The 20,979-nt window shown below is 41.3% G+C and overlaps 1 protein-coding gene across 6 annotated transcripts in view; it reads left to right on the top strand.

The window, feature by feature from the left end:
* Positions 1-19,358, top strand: part of nrap (nebulin-related anchoring protein) — a 129,124-nt gene extending 109,766 nt beyond the window's left edge. For 5 of the 6 annotated variants that reach the window (XM_014157059.3, XM_082965583.1, XM_045702007.2 and 2 more), the window contains 3 exons: positions 10,329-10,640; positions 12,331-12,489; positions 16,628-19,358. In XM_014157059.3, the coding sequence (XP_014012534.2) occupies positions 10,329-10,640; positions 12,331-12,489; positions 16,628-16,918 (762 nt within the window). In that variant the 3' untranslated portion in view covers positions 16,919-19,358. The remainder of the gene's footprint in view (positions 1-10,328; positions 10,641-12,330; positions 12,490-16,627) is intronic. The other variant, XM_014157056.3, reaches the window with a different exon arrangement.
* Positions 19,359-20,979: the final 1,621 nt, after the last annotated feature.

Raw genomic sequence — 20,979 nt, 5'->3', positions numbered from 1 at the left:
CACTGCTTCATTGCTCCAGACCAGCGCAAGGGAGAGTTAGAGCACTGATTATGCTTTTGGGTCCCAAGGCGCTAATGTCTCTCTAACTGACAATGAATGGGCGACATAAACCAAATAGAAACTGATAATTCTGCACAACTTCAACATTTTATTTCAAGGAATTGAATGATGAAGAAGGTGATTGAATTTAGAACAATAGTGTAAGAATTGCTGTTCCTCTGTCCTGCACGCACACGACCGGAAAAATACACTTATTTTTTGTTACTAACTCGTCAGTATTACTTACTAAAGCTGTTGTTACACTAAGGTTTTTATTCTAAGAGAAACAAAAATGTTCAATTATATTCCATGATATTCTTAAGATATATGTGTTGACTGAATATTAGCAAGTGATGTCTGCTAAATAATCAAGTTCATGGCGCATAGGGTTTTGCGCTGCTCTGAAACAAGCAAGGGGACTGGTCTTGATAAATCAATGAGATTTTTTTCACTGAATCTCCGTTTGGGTATTGGTTAGACTGCAACTAGGGTGTGGAAATGTTATGCTCTTAGTACTGTAGCCTACTCCCGACTGTCACGTTCTACAGCACCATATTTTCTGACTGGGAGACTGGGACGGAGGTTCACCTTCCAGCAGGGAAATAACCCTAAGCATACTGCTAAAGCAACACTGTGGTTTAAGGGGAAATATTTAAATGTCTTGGAATGGCCTAGTCAAAGCGCAGACCTCAATCCAATTGAGAATCTATGGTATGACTTAAATATTACTCTACACCAGTGGAACCCATCCAACTTGAAGGAGCTGGAGCAGTTTTGCCTTGAAGAATGTGCAAAAATCCCAGTGGCTAGATGTGCCAAGCTTATAGAGGCATACCCCAAGAGACTTGCAGCTGTAATTGCTGCAAAAGGTGGCTCTACAAAGTATTGACTTTGGGGGGTGAACAGTTATGTCATGGCTTTTGCGCCATCAGTACAGATACCAACATGAGTAGCAGCTACATTTGGCTACATACGGACCGTTAGTGACTGGATGTTAATTATTTGACTAGGCTACCTGTATTTGACATTGTGTTGTTATTTCGCTGAACACAAGATGGTTTAATTTTAATTTTTGGTAGTGAAACGAGGCTACTCAGGCGAGAAACTCACTCAAATGTAAAGCCCTGTTGGAAAATATAAATGGATAGTTTGAAAATGTGAAGAAAAAAAAGTACCTTACCTTCACATTTTTATTTGGCGTACCCCAGTTTGGGAATACCTGCTCTAGTACAGCCAATATTGAAGACTATCAAATGCTTCTCAAAGATGCCCTCAGGTATTCAATCTAGCATCAATGGCTGACAATTAAATAACGTGCCATAGAATTCTGCGGCAGCCCGCAAGGTGTGCTGCAGTATGATGCAACTTTTACAGGAAGAACCACTGTAGCAAACAATGTAACAAAAGTATATTTTCCGATTCTAAAAATACAATCAACAGGCTCTGCATTTCAAGAATCACAGTACCAAGTACCCTGGTGCACTGTTCAATTATTTAACCATTTGTGACTGACCGCCTCGATTCGGTCTTATGTAGCAACATTTTAAATTGTGCTTTTTACATTGGATATAAGTAGAGACTCAGAGCTAGAAAATGGTATATCATACACTACAGTTGAGGAACAATGGGAAAGTAATTCTGCCTTGAAATTCGATAAACTTTCGAGAAAATGGTCCTTGAATGTTTTGGTACACATAATCAACATTTATTTGTCACATGCACAGCATACAGAAGGTGTAAACGGTACAGTGAAGTGCTTACTTGCATAGTAGTAATATCAGATAAAAATATTGTATAAATATTTTATAATTACTAAATGATGCTTACCCAGACACACTTGTCTAAATTGATGGGTCATGTGAAGGAAATGCTATAACCACCCCCCAGCCACATCTATCTAAGTGGATGGGTCACTATTGTCTGGACATGTACACATGTTCATGAAATACAATAGATGGCCGTAATCAGACACACCTGGCTAATTTGATGGGTCATGTAATAATCCAGCCGAGTCTTTTGTTTAGACATGTAGCTAGCTACCTAGCTAAACAATGAACCAGCATAATCCCAACTCATACTACTACCAATACAAACATTGTCATAGCTGTAGTATGAATCTGCAGGTAGCTAAAGCTAACCAACTAGGTTCAATGTTAGCTAGCTAACTAGCAATGTAAATGGATTTCTGATTCGAAATGTAGTGTTACTAAACAGATCATACACATAACGTTAGCTAGCGAGCCAGCAAGCTAGCGTTTCTTAGCTAACTAACAGTACACTTTAAGTTGCAATAAAAACGACTTTCCGACAAAATTAGAAACTTTTATATGTGAAAATATAGCTAGACTCTTACCCCTATACACTGCCGGTCAAACGTTTTACAACACCTACTCAATCAAGGGTTTTTCTTTATTTTTACTATTTTCTACATCGTAGAATAATCATCACAACATCACAACTATGAAATTACACATATAGAATCATGTTGTAACCAAAAAAGTGTTAAATAAAATATATTTGAGATTCTTCAAGTAGACTTGATAACAGCTTTGCACACTCTTGGCATTCTCTCAACCAGCTTCACCTGGAATGCTTTTCCAACAGTCATGAAGGAGTTCCCACATATGCTGAGCACGTGTTGGCTGCTTTTCCTTCACTCTGCCTTCCGACTTATCCCAAACCATCTCAATTGGGTTGAGGTCGGGGGATTGTGGAGGCCAGGACATCTGATGCAGAACCATCACTCTCCTTCTTGGTCAAATAGCCCTTACACAGCCTGGAGGTGTGTTTTGAATCATTGTCATGTTGAAAAACAAATGATAGTCTCACTAAGCGCAAACCATATGGGATGGCGTATCGCTGCAGAATGCTGTGGTAGCCATGCTGGTTAAGTGTGCCTTGAATCACAGACAGTGTCACCAGCAAAGCACCCCCACATCATAACACCTCCTTCATGCTTGAAGGTGGGAAATACAGATGCGGCGATCATCCGTTCACCCACGCCGCTTCTCACAAAGACATGGAGGTTGGAACCAAAAATCTCAAATTTGGACTCCAGACCAAAGGACAAATTTCCACTGGTCTAATGTCCATTGCTCATGTTTCTTGGCTCAAGAAAGTCTCTTCTTATTATTGGTGTCCTTTAGTAGTGGTTTCTTTGCAGCAATTCGACCATGAAGGCCTGATTCACACAGTCTCCTCTGAAGAGTTGATGTTGAAATGTCTGTTACTTGAAATCTGTGAAGCATTTATTTGGGCTGCAATTTCTGAGTCTGGTAACTCTAATGAATTTATCCTCTGTAGCAGAGGTAACTCTGGGTCTTCCTTTCCTGTGGCGGTCCTCATGAGAGACAGTTTCATCATAGCGCTTAATGTTTTTTGCGACTGCACTTGAAGAAACTTTCAAAGTTTTTGAAATTGTCTGTATTAACTGACCTTCATGTCCTAAAGTAATGGTGGACTGTCGTTTCTCTTTGCTTATTTGAGCTGTTATTGCCATAATGTTACCCTATTTGTTAAAAGACAATCTTCTGTATACCACCCCTACCTTGTCACAACACGACTGATTGGCTCAAACGCATTAAGAAGGAAAGAAATTCCACATATTAACTTTTAGTGTGCAAAGCTGTCATCAAGGCTAAGGGTGGCTACTTGAACTTTTGACTGGTACTGTATATATATGCTTCTGAGACAAGTTTTAAACATGTTCATGGTGACACTGTGACAGCGCTCCCCCCCAAAAAATGTATGTCTGAGGTAGGGATGGGCATGAGTCCTCGACGCAAATCAAAACTCGTTCTTTAAACAGAGATAAAAAAGTAATCAAATACTGTAAAACTATTTGGTGCAATGTGCTTTTAATTTTGTATAGTGTTTTTTTGTTTTAAAGACCGTTTTAATTTGCTTTGACTCTTGTGTTCAATAGGCCTACATGTGCACACTGTGGCCCCGTCCGACAGGACCAGTCAGGCAGCATATAACCCCACTCACTTTGCCAAAGCACAGCCCCCACACCACTAGAGGGATATTACTACCCTGAGATAAGGCTGAGTATAGCCCATGAAGATCTCCACCACCGCACAAGCCAGAGGGGAAGCAAAATCGTACTCAACCCACTCAAGTCAAATGTAGCGGGGGAAAAAAGCCCAGCACGACGTGATGCACCCCTCCTAGGAACAGCATGGGAGAGCACAAGTAAGCCAGTGACTGAGCCCCCATAATAGGGTCAGAGGTTGAGAATCCTAGTGGAGAGAGGGGAGCCGGCCATTCACCTTCTCACCCCTGGGCCAGACTACACTCAATCAAATCAAATGTTATTAGTCACATGTGCCGAATACAACAGATGTAGACCTTACAGTTAAATGCTTACTTACAAGCCCTTAACCAACAATGCAGTTTAAAAAAAATACGGATAAGAATAAGAGATAAAAGTAACAAGTAATTAAAGAGCAGCAGCAAAAATAACAATATATACAGGGGGTGCTGGAACAGAGTCAATGTGCGGGGGCACCGGTTAGTTGAGGTAATATGTACATGTAGGTAGAGTTATTAAAGTAACTATGCGTAGATGATAAAAACAGAGAGTAGCAGTCGTGTAAAGAGAGGGGGGGGGGGGGGGGGGTGCAAATAGTCTGGGTAGCCATTTGAGTAGATGTTCAGGAGTCTAATGGCTTGAGGGTAGAAGCTGTTTAGAAGCCTCTTGGACCTAGACTTGGCACTCCGGTACCGCTTGCTGTGCGGTTGCAGAGAGAACAGTCTATGACCAGGGTGGCTGGAGTCTTTGACACATTTTAGGACCTTCCTCTGACACCGCCTGGTATAGAGGTCCTGGATGGCAGGAAGCTTGGCCCCAGTGATGTACTGGGCCGTACGCACTACCATCTGTAGTGCCTTGCGGTCGGAGGCCGAGCAGTTGCCATACCAGGCAGTGATGCAACCAGTCAGGATGCTCTCTGGTGCAGCTGTAGAACCTTTTGAGAATCTGAGGACCCATGCCAAATCCTTTCAGTCTCCTGAGGGGGAATAGGTTTTGTCGCGCCCTCTTCACGACTGTCTTGGTGTGCTTGGACCATGTTAGTTTGTTGGTGATGTGGACACCAAGGAACTTGAAGCTCTCAACCTGCTCCACTGCAGCCCCGTCGATGAGAATGGGGGCGTGCTCTGTCCTTTTTTTCCTGTGGTCCACAATCATCTCCTTTGTCTTGATCACGTTGAGAGAGAGAGAGAGAGAGAGAGAGGTTGTTGTCCTTGCACCACACGGCCAGGTCTCTGACCTCCTCCCTATAGGCTGTCTCGTCATTGTCGGTGATCAGGCCTACCACTGTTGTGTCATCTGCAACTTTAATGATGGTGTTGGAGTCATGCCTGGCCGTGCAGTGTCCAGTGTTGAGGGTCAGCGTGGCGGATGTGTTGTTACCTACCCGTACCACCTGGGGGCGGCACGTCAGGAAGTACAGGATCCAGTTGCAGAGGGAGATGTTTAGTCCCAGGGTCCTTAGCTTATTGATGAGCTTTGAGGGCACTATGGTGTTGAACGCTCAGCTGTAGTCAATGAATACCATTCTCACATACATGGGTGTGATTTGTACAGTCAGCCACTTGCATGAACACAGAAATTGGTTATTAGAACAGCACATGCATAGAACACAGAAATTAGTTAAAGAAAAGCACAAACGTAAAAAATTCCCATTACACACCCGAAAACATATTTTGTTTGGAATTAATAAGTAGTGATTCCAGGATATTGTGAAATGGTAGAACCTGCTTTTTTCCTGACTATTTCACATAGAGATGGGAGAAGCTAAAAAGCCTAGCTAACTTGCTGTGTTTTTAGCCAGGCTAAATCCAGCTAGCTACTAATAGCAGGCGACTGACTCTTCCTTGATTTCACAAAATGAAATAATAAAAATAAAAAACGTTGCTATTGCCCCCTTGTTATTGGAAGTGGGTCCGGTGAGCATGTCATGTTACCAAAAGGCATCCGCTGCTCCAAAATTCCCACTCCACCCACGCGTAGTTCAACGGAGCTTTTAGTAACCTTTACCCACATCATCCTGGTGCCGCCACCGCCTGCTGCTAATATTACTATCCATGCAGGCAATGCAGGCAATGCAGCCCGCTGCGATGCTTCTTTGTGAAATCTATAAACTTTAATTGAAAAAAAGTGTGCCCAGTCATAAGGACCATCCCACTGGCAAATAGTATTGAGAAAACAACTAGACTAAGCTAGCTAGCTGTTTGCAGATGTGACGGAAAAGTATAGTATTGAGAAAACAACTAGACTAAGACCTTGAGAAAACAACTAGACTAAGCTAGCTAGCTGTTTACAGATGTGATGGAACAGCTGTTGTTTACAAACGCACCAGAAGTTATTTGGGGTTCCAGGGTTCACTTCAGCTCCTCCTCAAAAAGCTGTAAAAAAGTTAGATAAATAGGGTTCTATATTATACCTTTATTTCAACAAGGACTGAGACCAAGGTCTTTTTTACAGCTGGGCCCTACGTATACATGTTTACACATACAGTTTAGGTACAATGATTTAAGAAACTACACAAGACAAACAAAACGACCACAGATAACACAAAAAAATACAGTAGGAGATTGTTACATTTACACACAGGTTATTCCCCTAACAGCACAATAACTTGCATTACCCGAAGCAGTTACAAGCAATACAAATCCTCCAATAAATGTTTAAAATGGCCAAAGGGGACAAGAATCTCAAGTTTAAGTTTAGTCTGCAGGCTATTCCATAAGCAAGGAGCCTAACAGGAAAAGGCAGCCAAACCCAACTCTGTGGAGATCGCAGGGGCCTCAAGTGTAATCCATGCTTGAGACCTGGTTTTATGAATTATAATGTTGATGATAAATAAGAAGGTAGTTTATACAGAAGTGCTTTATAGACAAACACGAGAGCATGTTGTTCTCGTCTCATGGACAGTGAAGTCCAACCCACATTTTGATATAAAACACAGTGGTGAGTTCTGTAGCTAGCACCTGTAATAAACCTAAGTGAGCAATGATAAGTAGCATCCAGCGATTTAAGTGTTGATGCCGTAGTATGCATGTAGATAATATCCCCATAATCTATAACAGACATAAAAGTAGATTGCACAATTTGTCTTCTATTTGTAGAGGACAAACATGTCCTGTTTCTATAAAGGAAGCCTAGCTTGATTTTTAGCCATTTACAAAGTTCGTCAACATGCATTTAAAAAGACAGGGAAATGGTTGGATGATGAACTAAGTATTTATATGCAGAGACCTGATTAATTCGAGGGCCATCTAAGCTCATAAGTGCAAGTGTATTTTCAACCAACTTTTTGGACCTATTGAAAATCATAATGTGTTTTTTTTGCATTTAAAACAAGTTTCAGCTTATAAAAAAAGACCTTTGTAATATCTTAAAATGTGTCCCCAATTGTGATAATGCTTGGTCAGCCGTTGAAGCAATAGAATACATGAGTGTCATCAGCATATAGATGTCCAGTTGAAGTCGGAAGTTTACATAAACATTAGCCAAATACATTTAAACTCAGTTTTCACAATTCCTGACATTTAATCCTTGTAAAATTTCCCTGTTTTAGGTCAGTTAGGATCACCACTTTATTTTAAGAATATGAAATGTCAGAATAATAGTAGAGAATGATTTATTTCAGCTTTTATTTCTTTCATCACATTCCCAGTGGGTCAGACGTTTACATACACTCAATTAGTATTTGGTAGCATTGCCTTTAAATTGTTTAACTTGGGTCAAACGTTTCAGGTAGCCTTCCACAAGCTTCCCACAATAAGTTCGGTGAATTTTGGCCCATTCCTTCTGACAGAGATGGTGTAACTGAGTCAGGTTTGTAGGCCTCCTTGCTCGCACACGCTTTTTCAGTTCTGCCAACAGATTTTCTATAGGATTGAGGTCAGGGCTTTGTGATGGCCACTCCAATACCTTGACTTTGTTGTCCTTAAGCCATTTTGCCACAACTTTGGAAGTATGCTTGGGGTCATTGTCCATTTGGAAGACCCATTTGCAACCAAGCTTTAGCCTCCTGACTGATGTCTTGAGATGGTACTTCAATATATCCACATAATTTTCCCTCCTCATAATGCCATCTATTTTGTGAAGTGCAGCAGTGCCTCCTGCAGCAAAGCACCCCCACAACATGATGCTGCCACCCCCGTGCTTCACGGTTGGGATGGTGTTCTTCGGCTTGTAAGCCTCCCCCTTTTTCCTCCAAACATAACGATGGTCATTATGGCCAAACAGTTCTATTTTTGTTTCATCAGACCAGAGGACATTTCTCAAAAAAGTAGGATCTTTGTCCCCATGTGCAGTTGCAAACTGTAGTCTGGCTTCTTTATGGTGGTTTTGGAGCAGTGGCTTCTTCCTTGCTGAGCGGCCTTTCAGGTTATGTCGATATAGGACTCGTTTTACTGTGGATATAGATACTTTTGTACCTGTTTCCTCCAGCATCTTTACAAGGTCTGTTGGTGTTGTTCTGGGATTGATTTGCTCTTTTCGCACCAAAGTACGTTTATCTCTAGGAAGCAGAACGCGTCTCGTTCCTGAGCAGTATGACGGCTGCGTGGTCCCATGGTGTTTATACTTGCTTACTATTGTTTGTACAGATGAACGTGGTACCTTCAGGCGTTTGGAAATTGCTCCCAAGCATGAACCAGACTTGTGGAGGTCTACAATTTTTTTTCTGATGTCTTTGCTGATTTCTTTTGATTTTCCCATAATGTCAAGCAAAGAGGCACTGAGTTTGAAAGTAGGCCTTGTCATACATCCACAAGTACACCTCCAATTAACTCAAATTATGTCAATTAGCCTATCAGAAGCTTCTAAAGCCATGACATCATTTTCTGTAATTTTCCAAGCTGTTTAAAGGCACAGTCAACTTAGTGTATGTAAACTTCTGACCCACTGGAATTGTGATACAGTGAATTATAAGTGAAGAAATCTGTCTATGAACAATTGTTGGAAAAGATTACTCGTGTCATGCACAAAGTAGATGTCCTAACCAACTTGCCAAAACTATAGTTTGTTAACAAGGAAATTGTGGAGTGGTTGAAAGACTCCAACCTAAGCGTATGTAAACTTCCGACTTCAACTGTATTTTACACTTTCTTACCTCATCACCGATATTGTTTATGTAGAGAGTGAACAGTAATGGACCAAGTATAGAACCATGTAGGACCCATATAACCAACTCCAATGGCTCCGACTGGATGCCGTTGACTCCAACAGCCTGACTTCTATCCTTTAGATACTCATGAAACCAACGACAGGCATCCGATCCCAGTCCTATTAACGACAGCTTACCCAAAAGTATCACATAGTCTACAGTGTCAAAAGCTTTAGACAAATCTATGAACAAGGCGGCACAGTACTTTGTATTATCTAGGGCATTAGTAATATCATTTATAACACCTACAGCGGCCGTAGTGGTACTGTGTTTAGGTCTAAAGCCAGATTGATTGCTAGAAAGAGTATTGTTAACAGTTAAAAATGATTGTAGTTGCCTCTGCACCAATGACTCTAAAGTTTTTGCCAAACAGGAGAGCTTAGAGATGGGCATATAATTATCCAATTCACTACCATCACCCCCATTGAGGAGTGGTAAAACAAAGGCTGATTTCCAAGCTTTAGGAATATTTCCTACGACTAATGTTCGATTGAAGATATGCGTCACTGCACTAGCAATAATAGGTGCCGCACACTTGAGTAAATATGGATCCAGATAGTCAGCGCCTAATGATTTATTAGAATCTATAGCAGATAGTGCAGATAAGACCTCATCTTCTGTGACTTTTTGGAAATTAATAACCAGCTTACTGTTTTCCACATCAGCTGATGGGCTGAAACAATAGACCGGTCAGGATCATGTTGGTCATTTCATTGTTTCAAAAAGAAAACCAGCAGAAATATAGCTCCAAAAAGGGTTCTGCTATCATTACAACCCTTTTCTGGTACTACAAATAACCTTTTCTTAATGGTTCTTCATAGAACATTAATGGTGCTGTAAATAACCATTTCATAAAGGATTGGTTCACTCATTTTCTAAACTGCAAAGAGTCATCATGGTTCCACAACCATCACCCTTACCAAATAACCCTTGTGTGTAGCCTGGGAACCAGTCTGTTTGTGCCATCATGCCGCTTCTTCTCATGCCAAACTGTTTGGAATGATACCACAAACAGATCTGGGACCAAGCTAAATAGCATCTGCTAGTAGAGTAGAGCCAAGTGGAATTGGGCGATTCTCTAAAATGGTCCTGTCTTTGCACCCTCAGTTCCGCTACAAGGAAGCCTTTGTGAAGGAGAAGGGTCAGCAGGTGGGGCTGCTCAGTATCGAGGATGACCCAAAGATGGTGCACTCCCTGGCAGCCAGCAAGCTCCAGAGCTGCCTGGGGTACAAGAGGCAGGCTCAAGAGACGCGCTCCCAGTTCAAGATGCATGCCGACCAGCCTGTGTTCCAGCAGGCCAAGAAGAGCCAAGCTCTGGCCAGCAACCAGACCTACCACCAGAGGCTCCATGACTACACCTTTGACCCTCAGCAGCTCAATGTCCAACACGCCAAGCAGGCCTACAAGCTGCAGAGTGACGTGAGTGTGTGTGCGAGTGTGTGTGCGAGTGTGTGTGTGTGTGGGTACCCATTGTAAATTGTAGAAATGGTTTAGAGTTTAAGGTAAACTCAATTTACTGGGATTCCAGTGCAGAGAATAATATATATATAGTGAAGACATCAAAACTATGAAATAACACATACGGAATCATGTAGTAATAACAAAAAGTGTTAAACAAATCTAAATATATTTTAGATGTTAGAATCTTAAAAGTAGCCACCCTTTGCACACTCTTGGTATTCTCTCAACCAGCTTCACCTGGAATGCTTTTCCAACAGTCTTGAAGGAGTTCCCACATATGCTGAGCACTTGTTGGCTGCTTTTCCTTCACTCTGCGGTCCAACTCTTCCCAAACAATCTCAATTGGGTTGAGATCAGGTGATTGTGGATGCCAGGTCATCTTATGCAGCACTCCATCACTCTCCTTCTTTGTCAAATAGCCCTTACACAGCCTGGAGGTGTGTAAGGGCATTGTCCTGTTGAAAAACAAATGATAGTCTCGCTGAGCGCAAACCGGATGGGATGGCGTATGGCTACAGAATGCTGTGGTAGCCATGCTGGTTACGTGTGACTTGAATTCTAAATAAATCAGACAGTGTCACCAGCAAAGCACCCCACACCATCACACCTCCCCCTCCATGCTTCACAGTGGGAATCACACATGCAGAGATCATCCGTTCGCCTACTCTGTGTCTCACAAGACACAGCGGTTGGAACATAAAATCTCATATTTGGACTCATCAGACCAAAGAACAGATTTCCACCAGTCTAATGTCCATTGCTTGTGTTTCTTGGCCCAAGCAAGTCTCTTCTTCTTATTGGTGTCCTTTAGTAGTGGTTTCTTTGCTGCAATTCGACCATGAATGCCTGATTCACGCAGTCTCCTCTGGACAGTTGTTGTTGAGATGTGTCTATTACTTGAACTCTGTTAAGCATTTATTTGGGCTGCAATCTGAGGTGCAGTTAACTCTAATGAACATATCCTCTACAGCAGAGGTAACTCTGGGTCTTCCTTTCCTGTGGCAGTACTCATGACAACCAGTTTCATCATAGTGCTTGATGTTTTTTGCAATTGCACTTGAAGAAACTTTCAAAGTTCTTGAAATTTCCGGATTGACTGACCTTCATGTCTTAAAGTAATGATGGACTGTCATTTCTCTTTGCTTCTTGCCATGATATGGACTTGGTCTTTTACCAAATAGGGCTATCTTCTGTATACCACCCCTACCTTGTCACAACAGAACTGACTGGCTCAAACGCATTAAGAAGGAAAGAAATTCCACAAATTAACTTTTAAGAAGTCACACCTATTACTTGAAATGCATTCTAGGTGACTACCTCATGAAGCTGGTTGAGAGAATGCCAAGAGTGTGCACCCTTTTGCACCCTTTGCCTTGTCATCAAGGCAAAGGGTGACTACTTAAACAAATCTAAATATATTTTACATTTTAGATTCTTCTAACACTTTTTTTTGGTTACTACATGATTCCATATGAGTTATTTCATAGTTTTGACGTCTTCACTATTATTCTACAATGTAGAAAATTGTAAAATTCAAGAAAAGCCCTTTTGACTGGTACTAGATATGCACTGTGTGTACAAAACATTAGGATTACCTTCCTAATATTGACTTGTACCCCCCCCCCCCCCCCAACGCGATCTGTTGCAGGTGAACTACAAGTCAGATCTGAACTGGATCAGGGGTGTGGGCTGGACCCCCCCTGGCTCCCATAAGGTGGAGATGGCCCGGCGGGCTGCAGAACTGGGCCTGACGAAGAGCGTGAGCACTGAGGACGCCATTGCTCAGTACCAACACATGATGATGATGGTGAGAGAGTGATTACAAAATACAGCATGCTTTTATGTATATTGTTAAAAAAATGCTATTGCAACCTATTTGCAATAAGAAATTGAGACAAAGCTCAAGAGAAGTTTCAAGTTCCTCTGTCCAGTGTCTTGTGTTCTTTTGCCCATCTTAATCTTTTATTTTTATTGGCCAGTCTGAGATATGGCTTTTTCTTTGCAACTCTGCCTAGAAGGCCAGCATCCCAGAGTTGCCTCTTCACTGTTGACATTGAGACTGGTGTTTTGCGGGTACTATTTAATGAAGCTGCCAGTTGAGGACTTGTGAGGCATCTGTTTCTCAAACTAGACACTCTAATGTACTTGTCCTCTTGCACAGTTGTGCACCGGGGCCTCCCACTCCTCTTTCTATTCTGGTTAGAGCCAGTTTGCACTATTCTGTGAAGGGAGTAGTACACAGTGTTGAGATCTTCAGTTTCTTGGCAATTTCTCGCATGGAATAGCCTTCATTTCTCAGAACAAGAATAGACTGACGAGTTTCAGAAGAAAGTTATTTGTTTCTGGCCATTTTGAGCCTGTAATCGAACTCACAAATGCTGATGTACCTGATACTCAACTAGTCTAAAGAAGGCCATTTTATTGATTCTTTAATCAGAACAACAGTTTTCAGCTGTGCTAACATAATTGCAAAAGGGTTTTCTAATGATCAATTAGCCTTTTAAAATTATACACTTGGAATAGCTAACACAATGTGCCATTGGAACACAGGAGTGATGGTTGCTGATAATGGGCCTCTGTACGCCTATGTAGATATTCCATCAAAAATCTGCCGTTTCCAGCTACAATAGTCATTTACAACATTAACAGTGTCTACACTGTATTTCTGATCAATTTCATGTTATTTTCATGGACAAAAAATGTGCTTTTCTTTCAAAAACAAGGACATTTATAAGTAACCCCAAACTTTTGAACAGTGTATACATTCACCTGTGGATACTTTCATGAAATACAGCTCTCGCCCATGAAAACCAGCACACAGTCATTGTTTTCACCTATATTAAATACAAGTCTCCTCTCCAGTATCCCCTTCCCCTTTCTTTGTCTTTTCCGGCGAACATGGCACAACCGCACATCTATTCTCTGATAGGGACGCACCCCTACCCGAATCGATCGCCTAATATGACCCGTCTGCGTTGAACGACCCTCCAAACAACAGCACGTTATGGTGAGACTCTGTATACTGAAATCCCACCTCAGTCCATACGATGATACAACCCGACCGTAATGCCAGAGCACGTATGCCCCCACCCGGAGACCTTCTATAGATCTGTGCAAGACATTCCGGATATGTCACAGTCCTTCCACCAAATTCAAAACTACTAACAATAGTCTGCATTCTTATGATGACCGGCCTCTATTTCAGGGTACCCCTCTCGCCAACAATGGTTTCACATAAACAAATTGAAACTTCACTCTCCTACAGATACAGAAAGGGTAGATGGCCCTTATGAGGCACAGGAGGTATTGGAAAGAAACTAGCTTACCTTTTTTTATTTTAGGCCAGCCACCTCCGCTACCGATTCTCCTTCCCACCAAGTCTCTCTCAAAGGTGAATCCTGTTGTTAAAAATGAAAATGCTATTGCAATAAGGAATTTATTACCAAGGATGCCGTCAGCTGAGTACATACATTTTAGAAAGTTCAAAACACATCTTATACTCTTGAGTTTTTCCAAATGTTGTAACGTTACAGCCTTATTCTAAAATGGATTAAATAAAACAATTCCTCATCAATCTACATACAATATCCCATAATGACAATGTGAAAACAGGTTTTATACATTTTTGCAAATGTATTACAAATAAAAAACAGATACCTTATTTACATAAGTATTCAGACCCTTTGCTTATGAGACTCGAAATTGAGCTCAGGTGCATCCTGTTTCCATTGATCATGCTTGAGATGTTTCGACAACTTGATTGGAATCCACCTGTGGTAAATTTTAATTGATTGGACATGATTTGGAAAGGCATACACCTGTCTATATGAGGTCCCACAGTTGACAGTGCATGCCAGAGCAAAAACCAAGCCATGAGGTCAAAGGAATTGTCCGTAGAGCTCTGAGACAGGATTGTGTTGAGGCACAGATCTGGGGAAGGGTACCTAAAAATGTCTGCAGCATTGAAGGTCCCCAAAAACAGTGGCTTCCATCATTCTTAAATGGAAGAAGTTTGGAACCACCAAGACTCTTCCTAGAGCTGGCTGCCCGGCCAAACTGAGCAATCGGGGGAGAAAGGCCTTGGTCAGGGAGGTGACCAAGAATCCAATAGTCATTCTGATAGAGCTCCAGAATTCCTCTGTGAAGATGGGAGAGCCTTCCAGAAGGACAACCATCACTGCAGCACTCAACCAATCAGGCCTTTACAGTAGAGTGGCCAGACAGAAGCCACTCCTCAGTAAAAGGCACATGACAGTCTTCTTGGAGTTTGCCAAAAGGCACCTAAAGGCCTCTGACTATAAGAAACAAGATTCTCTGGTCTGATGAAACCAAGATTGAACTCTTTGGCCTGAATGCCAAGCGTCACGTCTGGAGGCAACCTGGCACCATCGCTACGGTGAAGCATGGTCGTGGCAGCATCATGCTGTGGGGATGTTTTTCAGCGGCACGAACTTGGAGACTAGTCAGTATCGGATGAACGTGAGCACAAGATCGATCGTTGATGAAATCCTGCTCCAGAGTGCTCAGGACCTCAGACTGGGGTGAAGGTTCACCTTCCAACAGGACAACGATCCTAAGCACACAGCAAAGACAAGGCAGGAGTGGCTTCGAGACAAGTCTGAATGTCCTTGAGTGGCCCAGCCAGAGCCCGGACTTGAACCCGATCGAACATCTCTGGAGAGACCTGAAAATAGCTGTGTTTCTCATTCTCCCCATCCAACCTGACAGAGCTTGAGAGGATCTGCAGAGAAGAATGGGAGAAACTCCCCAAATACCTGTGTGCCAAGTTTGTAGCATCATACCCAAAAAGACTCAAAGCTTTAATCGCTGCCAAAGGTGCTGAGTACTGAGTTAAGGGTCTGAATACGTATGTAAATGTTATATTTCACTTCTTTATTTTTTATAAATGTGCAAAAACTTCTAAAAACCTGTTTGCTTTGTGATTATGGGCTATTGTGTGTAGATTGAGGAAAACCAGAAATATCCTTTTCTCAGCTGTTTGAAGCTTTTTTAAATTATTTTAAACCTTCATTTAATTAGGCAAGTCAGTTAAGAACAAATTCTTATTTACAATGACGGTCTAACCCGGCCAAACCTGGACGATGCTGGGCCAATTGTGGGCCGCCCTGTGGGACTCCCAATCACGGCCGGATGTGATTCAGCCTGGAATCGCAACTTAGGGAGGGGAAGCATAGACATTTTGCACATTGGTCTACAGAGGGTAGTGCCTATGTACCAGTACATCACTGGGGCCAAGTTCCCTGCCATCCAGGACCTCTATACCAGGTGGTGTCAGTGGAAGGCCAAAAATATTGTCATAGACTCCAGCTACCCAAGTCAGACTGTTCTCTCTGCAAATGCACGGCAAGCTGTACCGATGCACCAAGTCTAGAACAAACAGAACCCTGAACAGCTTCTAACCCCAAGCCATAACACTTCTAAATAGTTAGTCCGTGTAGCTATTGATTAACTATTTAACTATCTGCATTGACCCTTTTTGCACTAACTCTTTTGACTCATCACATACGCTGCTGCTACTGTTTATCATCTATCCTGTTGCCTTGTCACTTTATCCCTACCTATACGTACATATCTACCTCAATTACCACATACCTCTGCACATCAACTCCGTAGTGGTGCCCTGTGTATATAGCCACGTTATCATTACTCATTGTGTATTTATTCCTTTTGTTATTATTCTATTATTTCTCCTTTTTTTTCTTCTCTTCATTGTTGGGAAGTAAGCATTTCACAGATCTACCTGTTGTTTACGAAGCATGTGACAAATAAAATTAGATCTTAGGATTTGATCTACCACTTATCAGACTTGCTTTCAATGAGAATGACAGATCTAATACTCACATTTATATCTGAAATGAGTCTGGTCATACACAAAACTAATATGGAAGGTGTAAATATGCCCAATCTCTCTTTTCATCCACCAGCAGCAGATGGAGGAGCAGCAGCAGGTGTCAGAACCTGTTGACACCAGCAAAGAGTTCCAGCAGTCGGGAGTCAATCTAGACGCAATGGAGATCCTCCACGTCAAGAGGAAGAAGACCATCCAAACGGTGAAGAAGTCCAATTCCTCCTCCATGGATAGCAGCGTCAAGAAGTTAATGATGGCTTCCAACTCAGCCATAGAGTCAATGATGGCTTCCACCTCTGTCTCAGCCATTGAGAACACAGTCAAGATGTCCACAACGAGTGAGGCATCGGCCATAGAAAATGCTTAGACAATGTTGTGAGAAGGTGTTGCCTTAGGGCACGTATCACACTTATTCCACCGAGGGGGCCGAGTGTCTGTGCGTTTTCACTCCTCCCTTGTACTTGATTGATGAATTAAGGTCACTAATTAGTAAGGAACTCACCTCATCTGGTTTTCTAGGTCTTAAACCAGCAGACACTAGGCCCTCCATGGAATGAGTTTGACACCCCTGCCCTAGAGGGTAGGTGGAAGTTGCCTCTAACCTATGATATAGGGTCAGGTCTTTTTTAATTCACCTGATGGATGAAGTAAGGGATTGGAGTTGGATTACTTGATCCTAGATCTATTAAGAGCAATTTCTACCCCAAGATACAATTAGAGAATGTTGTGAGGGAACTGTGCATGTAGAATCAGGAAGGGAGTTCAGAAGTGCTGTAAGTGGTTTATGTTGAAGGGTACTTCATTGCTTATTCATAACCCATACACAACAAGATACAATTAGAGAATGTTGTGAGGGAACTGTGCATGTAGAATCAGGAAGGGAGTTCAGAAGTGCTGTAAGTGGTTTATGTTGAAGGGTACTTCATTACACATTCATAACCCATACACAACATTCATAAGAAGTATAGGAGAATGTCATTTATTTTTCAACAATGACAAGTTTATATTTTGCTACAGTGCCTTCAGAAAGTATTCATACCCCTTGACTTCATACCCCTCCACATTTTGTTGCGTTACACCCTGAATTCAAAATGTATTAAATCGATTTTTTTCCTTACCCATCTACACACAATACCCCATAATGACAAAGTGAAAACATGTTTTTAGAAATGTTTGCAAATGTGTTGAAAATGAAATACAGAAATATCAAATTTACATAAGTATTCACACCCCTGAATCAATACTTGTTAGAAGGAACCTTTGGCAGCGATTACAGCCATGGGTCTTTCTGTGTAAGTCTCTAAGAGCTTTGCATACCTGGATTGTACAATATTTGCACATTTATTATTTCTAAAATTCTGTCAAGTTGGTTGTTGATCATTGCTAGACAGCCATTTTAAAGTCTTGCCATAGATTTTCAAGCAGATTTAAGTCAAAGCTGTAACCAGGCCACTCAGAATCATTCAATGTCGTCTTGGTAAGCAACTCAAGTGTATTTTGGCCTTGTGTTTTACGTTATTGTCCTGCTGAAAGGTGAATTTTCCTGCCAGGGTCTGTTGGAAAGCAGACCGAACCAGGTTTTCCTCTAGGGTCTGCGTATGCTTAGTTGTATTCGGGGTTTTTTTATACCCAAAAGATTCATAGTCCTTGCCGATGACAAACTTAACAAAATCATGATGCAGCCACCACAATACTTGAAAATAGGAAGAGCGGTACTCAGTGATGTGTTGTGTTGGATTTGCCCCAAATATAACGCTTTGTATTCAGGACATAAAGCTAATTTCTTTGCCACATATTTAGCAGTTTTACTTTAGTGCCTTATTGCATGTTTTGGAATATTTGTATTCTTTACAGACTTCTTTGTTTTCAGCCTGTCATTTTGGTTAGAATTGTGGTGTAACTGCAATGTTGTTCATCCGTCCTCAGTTTTCTCCTATCACACCCATTAAACTCAGTAACAGTCACCACTGGCCTCCATAGTGAAATCCCTGAGCGGTATCCTTCCTCTCCAGCAAGTTAGGAAGGACACCTGTATCTTTGTAGTGACTGGGTGTATTGATACACCATCCAAAGTGTAATTAATAATGTGTACTTGTGTGTGCTGTAAAGTGTTAGTCCCATGTTTCATGAGCTGAAATAAAAGATCTCAGAAATATGCATACGCAAAAAAAAGCTTATTTCTCTCAAATGTTGTGCACGAATTTGTTTACATCCCTGTTAGTGAACATTTCTCCATTGCCAAGATAATCCATCCACCTGACAGGTGTGACACAGCAAGAAGCTGAATAAACAGCATGCACCTTGTGCTGGGGGCAATAAAAGGCCACTGTAGAATGTGCAGTTTTGTCACACAACGCCACAAATGTTTTTCATGTCAAATCCATAGATTAGGGCCTAATTAATTTATTTGAATTTACTCATTTGAAATTGTTGCATGTTGCGTATATATTTTTGTTTAGTATATGTGACTTGTTAAGCACATTTTTACTCCTGAATGTATTTAGGCTTGCCATAACAAAGGGGTTGAATACTTATTGACACAAGACATTCAAACGTTTAATTTTAAATGAATTTGTAAACATTTCTAAAAACATAATTCCACTTTGATATTATGGTGTATTTATTGTGTGTAAGCCAGTGACACAAAATCTAAATGTAATACATTTTAAATTCAGGCTGTAACACAAGAAAATGTGGAAAAGTAAAGGGTTGTGAATACTTTCTGAAAGGAACTGTATGTCACAATAATGATCCAATGTCGACTTGCATTCATGTAATGCAATAAAATTGTTATTTTGTACAGCGTATGGATGTGTTGCGTATGGCTTATGAATTGGGCACTGCATCGCAGTGCTTGAGGCGTCACTACACACATCCTGGATCAAATCCAGGCTGTATCACAACTGGCTGTGATTGGGAGTCCCATAGGGCGCCGCACAATTGGCCCAGCGTCGTCCGGGTTTGGCCGGTGTAGGCCGTCATTGTAAATAAGAATTTGTTCTTAACTGACTTGCCTAATTAAATAAAGGTTACATTAAAAAAAATGTCAAGAAACCCTTATTTTTTTACCCTTCAAATCAAGTAAAGTGCAAAAGGAGAGTGAGAAGGAAATATGTAGAAAGTGCTTTGAGAAAATGTGGTTTTTGCTTTGTGTGTGAGACTTCTTTTCCTACCCTCGCTCCACTTGTTGATGTTAGATATTATGCACATTGATAGCTTGCTAGCAAATGTCCACGCAAACTTATTTATTGTAGTAGCTAGCAGCAGGCAGTAGCAATCGAAATGATCAGAGTAAAACATGTGAGTAGAAGAAACCAAACTGATTTATCGTAGTAGCTAGCAGCAGGCAGTAGCAATCGAAATGATCAGAGTAAAACATGTGAGTAGAAGAAACCAGTGAAATTATCAAGCAATGAAGAGCAAGTTAATGGAGATACAGCTGCGCTCTATCCAATAGTAGCAGCAGGATCAATCTACAGCCCACCCATTTCTTTACAGGTAGAAAAACTAGCCAGTTGAGTTATTTAGAGCGCACAGCACTTAGCACTGTTTAAGGCCATGAGAGAGATGCATGCTGGATAATAAGAAAAAAATACTTGTATCATAATTGGAACGTTCTCCATATCCGTTACAACATACGCCGAGTATTGGACAAAAACCTTTTTGGCAGAGTTCTCGGCCCACCCCTATATCCGCATATGTTAGAGAAAGGTGGACTGGTGATAGCTCCACAACAGCTGCCGAGAAAACCAATGACTGTATTTAACCATTTATATATATTTATTTGATCATACAGATGTTGCAGGTACAAGATAATTACGGCTGTCAAATGTTAGAGTTAATGTATTTGTTTTTGGTCAAATTTTGCCCTAAAGAAAGATTTTCCCATTTACAAAGCAGTGCGTTGAGTTACAGGCATGATTTGGTTGTAAGGGATGGAAAGAACATCTATATCCAATTTTTTTCATAGCATTTTCACTATAAACACCACAAGTCACTGTAACATACAGCTAATAATGCTCACAAGTAGGCCTACTCTCCGTTATCAATGTTCTTGAAGTTTAATTTGCGCACAGCACACACACAATCTCTTTCTCTCTTTTTTTCTCTCTTTTCTTTTTTCTCTCACACACCCACAGCTTTAAGTACTGTTAAAGCTTCAGGTATTCTAAATGTGTGACTAGGAAAAAATAACTGGCTCCATGGATAAAAAGAACAAAGAGCTTTTCAACTTGTCCAACAATGTTATGGAAGCACTGTAACCATCTGTACTGTTCAGATAACTTTACACACATAAGCCTACACACTTTCCCCCTCTCACACACCCTCGCTCTTTCACTTACTCTGCTCACACATACCGAACTCTTGCATATGCCGCTTACCTTTGAAGCATCTCTTTGAGTAGCCTATTTATTTTCAGTTCTTCCT

This window comes from Salmo salar, chromosome 19 (genome assembly GCF_965601325.2).
Source record: "Salmo salar chromosome 19, fSalSal1, whole genome shotgun sequence".
NCBI lineage: Eukaryota > Metazoa > Chordata > Actinopteri > Salmoniformes > Salmonidae > Salmo > Salmo salar.
The sequence above is the reverse complement of the archived record's forward strand: the minus strand, read 5'-3'. Positions and strand labels throughout refer to the sequence as shown.